The following is a 12,398-nucleotide window of genomic DNA, read 5'->3' on the forward strand; positions in this document are numbered from 1 at the left end:
AAAAAAAAAAAAAACTGTTGGTACGCGCTAGGGACATTTTCTGCTGTTGCAATTTTATTCTAAGTCATTTTCCCCAAATTGCTTCTCATTTTTTTGATCATTTTAAAATCGCGGTATATCTGTGCGCCTTAAGTTTTGATCTTGTTCATACATTTAAAATTATAAGAATAAATAATAATAATAGTATTAATAATAAATATTATTTAATGCCTTCAAAAGAAAATATATTTCAGTGATGTCACTGAAAAAATTAATAAGTTTGAAGGTAATAAACGTATGGTAATAATATAGTAATTTATCGTCGACATATTGAACATTGTAAATTTTTAATTTTAATTCACGAAGGAGATGAATCAATCTAAATGAAGTTAGCCGAAGCTCCGTTTAGGGATTTCTTTTGGTTCATCCAAATTTGGGTTGGCCCATCGTTTCAGAACCGGTTTGCATCTCTGATTCCGGCCACACAGTAATACATATACTATATTTTATAATAATAATATTATGTTGCGCATTTATTCATTAACTTATTTATACAAACACATAGCTATGAATGGAGTTTTTTTTTTAACATTCTATTTCTACTGGATTAGTTACACTCTAACGGTATAACACTAGTTTAGTGTCACCATTTATAGTCACATGTGACCTGATATGGTATGTTATAAAGATATATTGTATGTATCATACATATATGATATATTTTTTATTAGATATTTTTTCTGAAAAAATCGCTTTTCAAATGTTTAATTTTCTAAATAGAGAAATAATTGATTATGGTTGTGTTGTCTTAAAATTGTTGCTTAGTATTTCATAATTTATTAATTTGTTTGGCATGTTTTACAGATCCTTTGTATACTTTTCTACAGTGAATAATTAACGGCATCTCTTTCGTAATTTTCATATTTCATTGCTTTTCTACGGCAGCTTTATTTTTGGAGAAAAGAAAACAACTTGTGTCATGTGTTGCGTACACACGTATTGTATATAATATATAAATTGAGCGTTTTTTAATCCTTATTATGATGATTTGCGTCTAAATATTACTTTATATGCATATGTGACATCCAAATGTCACCACGCCCCTTGATCAGCAGGTTAAACATGCTTTCTTGCAGGATCGCCGTGCGTGCGTTCCAATAATTAAACACATACGCAGGACCGCCCAGTGTCGTAGGACTCTTGTAAGGTTCCAATTATTGGCAAAGTTTGTTCCCATTCGTATGCGAAATTGAATAAGAGAGAACAAAATGCCTGAAGATAGAAGTATTATTTTACACGCACGCACACACACGTTACATATGTATGTGTATCTATATACGTGTGCGCGGATGTTTGTAATACGTCAGATTTTAAAATTTAAATTAATATTCTGCTTTTTTATTGCAACTAATCATCAATCGTCAGTCACGTGACCAATACGAATAAATAATTGCACGCACGATACACGCGCGGCAAAAGCAAAAAGAGATAACAAAAGTTGACATTCAGTATTCTTGCAATTGTTATTTGTCTCCGATTATTCTGCGTTCCATAAAATGTACATATTTTATTATAAAATAAAATAAAAACAACGCAAAATGAGATAGAACATTAAGTGTAAAGTCAAACAAGCACTTATCGCGTGTGTGTGTCTGTGAATTATTATAATTAAAATATATCTACGGTTACATAAAGTTCAATGAAAGAAAATAATGTAGAGTAAAATAAAATGATAAAAGAAAGCATAACGAAAAATAAAATGTAACGAAATAAAGAAATAAAATAAAATAAGAAAGTGTAAGGCAAAAGACAAACGATAAATAGTGTGCAGCAATAAAAGACGTTTTTCCGTTATTTGAGCAAACAGTTTTTACATTAAATCTTAATGAACCTGATCTTATATTAACGTTTTGTCGGACCTACACTCTCGTTTTCGTCATATTATCATTTTACATAACCGATGCACTTATAACCGTTTAAACATCAATAATCTTATCGACCTATCCCGACCTCAATAACCCCATAATGTTACCCTGTGACCTAAATTCAAAAAATTTTATCGGAACGACGCATTGATCATACGTTCTTCTTACGAAATAGGGCCAGAGGCTTCGGTGATAACAGTACAGCAAAATAAATTTGATGTGCAGAGGAAGAATGATGGATAATATATGTGTTAAGATTATCGTATAAAGCTCATATCAAATTGCTTCAAGTTATATTCTGTATTTGCAAGCAGAGATAAAAAAAGATATAATAATTTTAGCTCTTTTTCAAGTTATATTTAATCTTTCATGTGAGAAAATTGTATGAAACATATAATTGTATCAAAAAATATTTTATTTCTACAATTTATTTATTAGGAAAGTTAAAAAAATAACAGATAACAAACAATTTCAATGTTTAAAAATGTATACTGTGGAAGAACGTACTTGAAGCTCGAAATTAATTTTACGTTAAATAAAGTCAGATATTTGCGCCGACCCGAAGAGACCCGCGCTGTTCACATGCAAATGCACTTTTCCTATGCGAGCGACTGTTCATGAATATATGGAAGCGCACGTGATTTCGTAATACTTCACCTATCGTCACACCATGTACAGAGACTGTTTAAAAATCTTGTTGATAAATTGCCAAGACGTAAAACTCAAATGGACGATCCTTGACAGAAAGACATTTGCAATCCTTCCTTTTTATCCAGCAAGAACGATGTATGTCAGCGAGGGAACTATTACACTTGACGCACTTTTCTAATTTTTATAACTTATAAATGTATGTATATACATTATATCTTATATAAGATGTCAATATCCGCAATCACAAGATCCTAATAATGTATTATTCGATAAATAATTGTTTCCTTAAGCGGAAATGTGACAAAGAACCTTTCGAGTAGATATATCTCTATCACTATTACTTATATAGTTTCGAATTTGTTATATGTAAATATTAAGCAATTGTATAATAAACATGGACTTGCATAAATGTAAAAGCTTTGAATAGTCTTAATACTTTAAAGGAGACACTTACAGCAGACGTCCCGTTTCGAATTTCCAATCATTGTTTATCGTTGTACCGATACCACACACATACCGTTAAAATTTATCAGACTATTGCTAACTTTTTTGGTATATATACATATAAAATAGGATTTTTTTAGTATCTTGAATTATCAGAGCCTATAGAAACATGATTCAAGACGAGACTTACTTCATAAAGTGTTAGTAGGCCACGACTGAAATATATATACCAGGCATCTCGGCTAATAGTAGCCAGGCGATGGCATTGACCGCCATATTCTTAGTAGTTTTCGAAGTGGCATTTAGAGAGCGAATTTTGTTTCTAATCTCTTTCCTTTTCTTCTTTCCTTCATGCTATTATTATTTTCTCTTCTCTCCCGCAGGTATAGCTACGGTAGAAATGGCTTTTAAGTTAGAGAACCTTCAGAATCTCTTATTTCATGTTACATAACTATACCCGAATGAGATTATTGGTGCGAGGAAAAATGATTTCTACGGAATAAGTATTCCTTTTTGTACAATAAAAACAAGGCTCTGTGAATGAACATTTTGTTTCGATGTGGTATTTTTTATTTTTTACATATTAGTTTCATATATGTGCGCGCGCGCGACTACGTGTAACTTTTACATTTGTTCGTATTTATAATAATCCCCACTTATATATTGCATATTATTTTGAATGAAAAATGAAAATATTCGACTCGATGGCGGATCGTCTCGGATCTATCTCCTCGCTCGATGACCTGTTGGTCCAACGTGGTCATGCGTTGATATCTTTCGCATAGTTAACATATACACTTTCTACGCTCATTCGATACTCACTGTCACCGAAAAAAGCAGATAACCCGAGATATGCTCGCCCGGGTACACGCGTTCTCGTTATCACATGCTCCCGTGACTTCGGCTTCAAATCGTGTTGCTAGGCGAGCATAAGATTCAGATTTCTACGTTCGAAATCACGTTATTTCATCATTGTCTTCACAAATTTATTTGTTACATTACATTCATTTTTTTTAATTGGGTGATGAATTCGTAAATTTGTAAATATTCTACGCTGTTTTATTACAATTTCACAAGAAATTAATATTAGATAAGAATGCTTATACATTAAGATTTACTTATTTATATATATGTATATGTACATAGGGATAGTCGTATAATAATAATCTGAGCTTAGATAAGAAGAATAAAACTTGTATTTAAATATGATTTTAACTTCTTTTCTCTAAATGATTTTGTCAAGATTTTTTTTCTAAAGAATGTAAAATATGACAATATTATATAAAAGATATGTCGAAGATGATGTAACATGAAAGACAAGTGCGGGCTCTTTCGAAGTTTTACTTCATACGGCCCTTTCTTGATGGGATACGCGACACTCGAAAAGATTACACTCTTCCCTTCCTTTCCTCTACCACACAAGTACTTTTCATTTTCATTTTGTCGTTACGTTCTCTTTCGCCCCCTCGGTTCTCCAAGATAGATCGTAACTATAATTAGCTCCCCTTTTTTTTATTACGCTTTGTAAACGCGTTCGCTCGAGATCAACGCGGTTGCCAATGGCGTAACAATCGATTTTCGGTCCTTAAGCAGAATAGTAAAGAAACGATTTTCTTATGAAAACGTATAAAATAACGAACTCTTAAAAGAAAACTTATATAAAAATCTTTCGAAAGAACACAACTCGCACGAACGTAGCTCTCGATTAATGTTATGTACTCTTACTGTATATAACATTTATTATATAATGTATAGGTATTATTTGTATATCGTATTTTATTTTTGCGTAACGTATATAGACACAAAAAATTGAATTCTACGGAAATTATAATGGAATCTTAGGAGGATTGATTGTATATAGCTATATAGTTTAGAAACTGTGTGATGATGGGGGCGTAGGTCGTTGACAAACATGGGAGTGCCATAGATAGAGGATCGATGGCAAAAAAAGAGAGAAAGATAGTTAAAGAGAGGACCTCTTCTATATATCGTTCGACCATTCCCTTCATAAACGGGCGTGGCCCTTAGATTGTGTGCCTTAGATTGTCGTAACGTATAATTTCCGTTTCCATGGAAAATTACATTTCAGAAAAAAAAAAATTTTAATTTAATGTTTCGCGAAGTTTTGTAAATAAAAACTGAAAAAAGAAAGTTTCTCAATACACATTTTATCAGAGCTATATACGTTAACGGGATACGCTACGTCGCAAAATCAAATCATGTCGTTGATAAACGAGCATTCTCAGAATGCAAGGTTACACGTGCAACAAAACCAACCCCATGGGTGGTTTCTATTTATTCGCGCGTTTTGTAGATCGTTTCGAGATGACCTTAACGACGGACTTATTAAAACGCATAAAATAGATATACGCGAAAAGAGAGTCAATGAGCGGAAACCAACCGATTGTACGCGCGTATAAGCAATTGTAAATCGCTATGTTAATATCGCTGCCGGGGTTCACCGGGGTCGCGCCGGGTCATCGTGACGTCAGCGGATACCGCGTCTTACCGTTGTTCGGCGAGCTAATACACGCTCTACGTATGAGCATATATCGACGGCACCAATAAAAAATATATCGCAACTATATTTTTCGTTTTCAGTTGCGATCGTTTCCTATAGTAATGTTATTTTAGTATTTAACGTGTCATACAAAAAACTATCCATATATCTATATGACCTCAATTAATATACCTGTAGTATATAATAACTCGGTGTTAATTTAATATTCCGTCACTATTGTCTATTAATTATTTTAAACAAATTTGCAAAATCGTAATCTTTTACATCCGTAAAATCATTCTTATGTCACTTTTAAAGGATTACAATTTTGCACAAGTTTGCAAATTATAATACTTTTCAATTATATATAGAGCTATATCATCAAAAAATGTTAACTTTTAAAATATATAAATAAGGATTAAGATATAAATTGACGATTCTCTTTTTTTTTTTTTTTTCAAATTCCTTGTTTTAATTCTTAGTTCTTTATATACATTATTGTTTAATGGAATTTATTACAAAATTGTTATGTCTTTTAAATTTAAACATATTTAAATATTAGCTACACAACGTACATTTTTCTTTCTTTATAATTTAAAGAAACACTTCTAAATTTTATATATTTTTCCAAAATTATAACGGTGTGTTTTATTACCTTATTTTTCCGATAAATGTAACAGCTTTGAGCAATTAATTCATTGATATATAATACGTTGTTACAACAATTCGATCATGTTCAAGTTTCGCCCTCTGTCCCACATTTCTCTTGTTACGAACTATGTAAGCATGAACGAGTTAATCTGTCGGTTTTTATATCTATCGATAAAGTAGATCTCTTATTTTGAAACGTATTCCCTTTTTACAGAATTAAAATGTAAATAATATTGTATGTACTTTATATACAATTAAACATTGTCTAACGGAATCGAAAGTGTGCCTCATTGTTCATTTACAATTTTACATATTCTTTATACCGGCATCAAATAATATTGTATTTGCTATTATTATTATTATTCGCTATTATCGATACATATATATCTATATAATTTAAATAAAAAAATTTTTTTCTCAATATTTTATATACTCTTAAACTAAATATTTCTAAACTAAATATAATTTACAAAGCTGTCACTGACTTACTTTGCAGTAAAGTTTAAATCGTTTAAATGTTTAACTAATTACTTATAAAATTGTTTGTTATTACACAAAAAAGAGATATAAACATATATTTGTAGAAACTTAATTCATAAGAATTTGTTTTCAGTTTATTAATATATATTTTTCGAATAAAACTCCTTTATTGTAAAACGTTTCTTAGGTGGTGTAGGGAAAATTTCATTATCTTCCTCGTCTGATAGATTTGCAGATTCTCGCTTATTCTTCAAGCGTGAAATATAACTAAATCTTTGCAACCTTTCGAGTATCGATAATGGAATTGCGCTTTGTGCTAAAGTATAAGCTTCTTCTAGCGATTTCTTGTCGTTTATATTATAATATCTATTCTGTTTGAATAATAAAATAAATAAATGAAAATCCAAAGAAAAAATAATAGAGAATATAATAAAACGATAAAGAGAAGTATTATATGTAATACTTAATAATTTTATATATTTTTTTTAGATAAATATAAATAAATATGATATGATACCTTTTTCATAATAATGCTCTTTCTACATTTTGTAAAAGCTTTGATACTGTTAGACCTAAGCCAAGCATGTTGAATATCATCTTTAAAGAATGTCACATGATATTTTACCTATGTAAGCATCATTCGCATTATTATATTATAAAAAGTTAATTCCGTAATCTTGATAAGTTATAACGTATTAATTAAATAAATTAAAAATAAATATTAAATTTATTAAATAAATGTAAATGTATTTAAATAAGTAAAATTTTAATTAGTTATTTTATATGTACATATGTGTTTATATATTCTAAAACTTACAGGGACTTCTGATGATTCATTCTTTAATTCATAAAATCGTAAAGTCTCAGGGCAATCGTCTACGATTGCGGGCCACCATGGACAACCATTCACGTGACCCCATACAAGACTTCCGCTATTATATTTATTTTTTATTAAATCTTCTTCGATTTCCTCTGTTATTGGTACTTCCGGTATGAGACAAGAAGCAATAGTTTTATCTATATAATACATATGTTTATATTTAATATACATTAAATACTGTTGTGTATTATATTTAATTATAATTACACATAATATTGATTACTTTAAATAAAATTATTTTAATAATTAAATTTAATAACTTAATGGTATGGGGATGGATGAGTGAGATAAGGAAAATTATAAACCAAGTCCTCTTCTTGGCCTTGTCAAAAACACTGAAGTGAATAAATATTCTATTCTAAATATTATAACTTAATACATGTATATATATATATATATATATATATGGTATACATATATATGTAGTATATCGATTAATCTATTGGGAGTACAAATTAGTTAGGTCCGTTTTCCAAAAGATGATCACCTCCAAAGACGAGTCATTTTTCCGAGATGGAATTCGAAAATAGCCTTGAGATATGGGAAAAAGTAGAAGTCAGCGATGGACAATACTTTAATTAATCTGTTAATTCATTTTATTTTGAAATAAATGCATTTTTGAACACAAAAAACGGACCAAACTAATTTGTACACCATATAACAGAGTATTTCATTTTAATTTTGCCATTGAAATAAAAGTTTTATGAAAAACTAAAGACACAACTTTTAGGATTTTAAGAAGGCTGATGGGTTAACCTTCAAACGGCACATATATTTCATCCCAACACCCATAAACGGCATACTGATGCGAATTGGGATTTTGTGATTTCATTCACTTATTTAACACCATGATAATATTCTTCAAAATTCTTTCAAAACCATACTTTTTTGGGATAAAATTTCTCAACAAAGCGATTGGTACAACTCAAATTTAGTTATATTATTCTTAAGTTATAAAAAAAGTGGTTATTAAGAAAAGATTGTGGGAAAAATGCCTGTTTTAAAAATTTTGCTGGTGCGAATTCGCACCAGTATGCCGTTTGAGAATTAAAATAAGTTAAATCTTTCGGGAATAAATATGTAAAAAAAAATCTACTTGACTTTTGATTGAGTTCAACATAATAAGTAATCAAAATTGAAAATTTTATCAATGTAATCTTATTTTCAGTTGCGTCTATAATAAAAAAATTATTTTGATTAAAAATAATATTAACTTCAGTTTGATTGATCCCAACTGTTACAAACTAAAAATCAAATCAGTTCATCAGATATTGTTCTTGAAATTTTAAAAGTTTTGTTTCTAGTTAGTTTTATGCAAAATGTTTTTTTTAGTCATTTTAATTAGCAAAATTAAACACTCTGTATATGTCAATGTGTTTATAATACAGTAGCAAACACACGTGCCTGAATTCATTTTACAGTACCAAATTTTTGGTACGTCGACAGGATCATGAAAATCGTCACAATATCGCCATTTTTTGCAAGTTTTCTTACAGCATTGGATGAACAAGCCTATGTCTCTTCGTGATTGTAACCATAATAATACCTCCTCTTTTTTTATGTCTACACTCGTACATTGCGATACTGTCATAGATGAGTATTTTTCAAAATCTAAAAAAAAACAAAGAAAACAGATTCTTCATATATTTATAAGTTTTGCTATTAATTTATTTTTCATCACGCGTGCACGTAATGTGCCTTATACCGCAACGCTTTTGCTTGCGGGAAATAGCAAATAACTCATGCCGTTGAGGTATTTCTCTAACCCCACGCAAAAGCGTTACATTAAAAAAAATAGCGCAACGCAGTGATAGCGCTCGTACAAATCAACACGGAGAAACGCACCGACCGGAACGTCCTTTCGGGGCATCTGGGGGGGGGGGAATTCTACAATAATAAAAGTATCAACTACGACAAAACAACAATGCAGTATCTAAATATCATTCAACTTATAATAACGTTTAAATTTAATTTGAAATTGTCGTAATCTCATAATTATAATTAAAAGTAATAAGTAATACAAAATTTTGTATTGTAAAAAATATTTCGTAAATAAATATTTAATTTCAGTTTATTATTTTCAATTTAAACTCTCACGGTTTAATAAGATTTAATTGAAACGTATATAGTAAAGCGTTCAGGGTAAAAGGGTATACTTTACAATATCGAAATATAAAAGATACCGGAGCTATTGTATAATAGAAGGCATTTGTATGTGCACACATGATGTTATCATGTTGTACAATATCATCTTTGCATATATGCAAGGTATCTGATTATCAAAATAAATGTCATTATATGCATACGCACACACGCGCGCATATGCACACATGCACACGTATATACATACTTACATGTGATATATACGTACAATACATTATGTATACATTTACGTAAATATATATGTATATATATAGTATATATATAGTATATATATATATATATATATATTAATATTATATACATTTATATTTATAGTTACTTATTTAAAAACCATAATTTAATAACAATTGTTTTAGAGTTTGTTACAAGAAAATATATTTTATACACCCTTTTATACGTTTTATAACGTTTTTCTTTATACATTTTTTGCATACATTATAACAATCACTATTACAGTATGTGTGTTTGTGTGTGTGACATTTATTTAATCATTTATTTAATTTCTATGATTAATGTGATTCTATACAAGTACCCAGATAGCCAAACCTGCCAAAAGCACGCATTGCAAATTTATGCTACATGTTATAATGGCAAAAATCGAGCACAGCCTGCCGTCACGTCGTGACGTTTCTGCTATCTGTACTTGGTTGCGTTCGGTTTCACGCATATGAGCGCATTCCCTTATAGTATACGTGACGCTCACTATATAAAATGCGCGCATATGCCTGAAACGGCAGCCCTTGATCACTGAACTATACTAATAGGCCTCTGTACACAGTCAGTAATATTGTCAATATCAATGAATACTGATAATATTATATTGATTGTGTGTGGTTAATATTAAGGATCGACAGGAGTGACAGAAATATTTTTGTTATGCCTTTTTACAAAAAAATAGCTCTGTACGAGCCTTCAGGAGCCTTTCCTAATTACGAATATCACAATTAAAACGCGATCCATCCAGTATTTTAGCCGTAATTTGGGAATAAAAAATTCATCTTCGACTAGAGGTCTCTGGGTCACTCCTGTTGACTCTTAATGGATTGATGTAGAATACTGACGATGATTTGGATTCAAATACATGCTTTTTCCTTAAGATCCATGTCGCGATAGATAATAATAATAGATAATAATATATACGTCAAACTGAAGTGAAATATTATCAATAATACCTGATCGTATAAAATTATAAAAACTAATGCATACTGTCAGTAATACTGATCAGTAATACTGACTCAGTATTACTGATCGTGTAAGGAGGCCTAATGGTTTAGGTTACTTGGTCCTTGTCGGTATCTGAATCAAGAGTGCTTTCCATGCGTCTGCGCATTTCATTAACTAAACCGATTCACTTCTGAATCTTCGGATCAACAACTGCTAACATTTTGCTATCTGGATATACAGTGGGTTGCCAAAATATTAGGGACAGTGCAATTTTTCTGTTATTTTTATGTCAATATTGCCAGGCTTTACATAGAACTTACAAATAAGATAAAATAACCAGAACGGGCATTAAAAATAAAAATACTTCGCGGAATTTCATTAAGAGGATTGATTTGCAAAATCAAAATTAATAGAAAAATCGCACTGTTCCTAATATTTTGGCAATCCACTGTAATACTAGGCAGTACGACGATTGCGCGACAAATATTCCAGGGGCAGGCATATTTGTCGCGCAACCCGTCGTACTGCCCCAGTATCTGAGAAAGGATTGAAATGAATCAAAATGGATTCAGATTTTCAGAAATACGGATTCATGAATGTTAAAATGAATTAAACAATTAATATGAAGAGATAAGGACAATGAGCCAATAATTCCGTTAAAATCTTTTTAAATAAATCTAATATACAGGGAGGGGCATTTAAAACAGGTCACCTGAATAACTCGCTTGTTTTTGACAATAGAAGAAAAAGTGTCAAACAAAAGTTGCTTGGTTTCGAGGGGCACATAATATGATGTCAATAATTGTTTTTTTGGTGGAAGCGCTAAAAAGATATGAAGGTCACCTCCACTTTTTAAAATGGAATTATGTAATTTTTTTTAGATAACGTGATTCCCCTAATTATTTTGCATATAAAAGTATTCAGGTAGAGATACCAAAAAACAAATAGTTTTTGAGATATTTTACACTTTATTTTGATACATACTGACACAAAATGTTTTAACTCGTAAACTGTTGACCTTTTGATTATCGTACCTTAATACTTTTGTGAACAGAATAATGAGATAAATTAAATGGTGTAAAGAAAACACATAGTTGCGTATTTAAAAAATTATCCATTTTGTATACATATTTTTTTTAAAGCAACTATGTGTTTTCTTTACACCATTTGATTTATCTCATTATTCTGTTCACAAAAGTATTAAGGTACGATAATCAAAAAGTCAACAGTTTACGAGTTATTTAACATTTTGTGTCAATATGTATCAAAATAAAGTGTAAAATATCTCGAAAACTATTGGTTTTTTGGTATCTCTACCTTAATACTTTTATATGCAAAATAATTAGAGGAATCACGTTATCTAAAAAAAATTACATAATTCCATTTTAAAAAGTGGAGGTGACCTTCATATCTTTTCAGCGCTTCCACCAAAAAAACAATTATTGACATCACATTATGTGCCCCTCGAAACCAAGCAACTTTTGTTTGACACTTTTTCTTCTATTGTCAAAAACAAGCGAGTTATTCAGGTGACCTGTTTTAAATGCCCCTCCCTGTATAT

At 30.3% G+C, this 12,398-nt stretch overlaps 1 protein-coding gene across 1 annotated transcript in view; it reads right to left on the reverse strand.

Annotated features, from left to right (window-relative positions):
- Positions 1-6,767: 6,767 nt before the first annotated feature.
- The window catches only part of LOC108782931 (histone-lysine N-methyltransferase NSD3), a 9,136-nt gene continuing 3,505 nt past the window's right edge, over positions 6,768-12,398 (reverse strand). Inside the window, exons 3-5 of the mRNA XM_018551334.1 lie at positions 7,448-7,647; positions 7,148-7,255; positions 6,768-7,001 (exon numbers count right to left, since the gene is read on the reverse strand). Coding sequence (XP_018406836.1) covers positions 6,768-7,001; positions 7,148-7,255; positions 7,448-7,647 — 542 coding nt within the window. The remainder of the gene's footprint in view (positions 7,002-7,147; positions 7,256-7,447; positions 7,648-12,398) is intronic.

The sequence above is a fragment of the Cyphomyrmex costatus genome, unplaced genomic scaffold (genome assembly GCF_001594065.2).
Source record: "Cyphomyrmex costatus isolate MS0001 unplaced genomic scaffold, Ccosl1.0 scaffold14, whole genome shotgun sequence".
Lineage (NCBI taxonomy): Eukaryota > Metazoa > Arthropoda > Insecta > Hymenoptera > Formicidae > Cyphomyrmex > Cyphomyrmex costatus.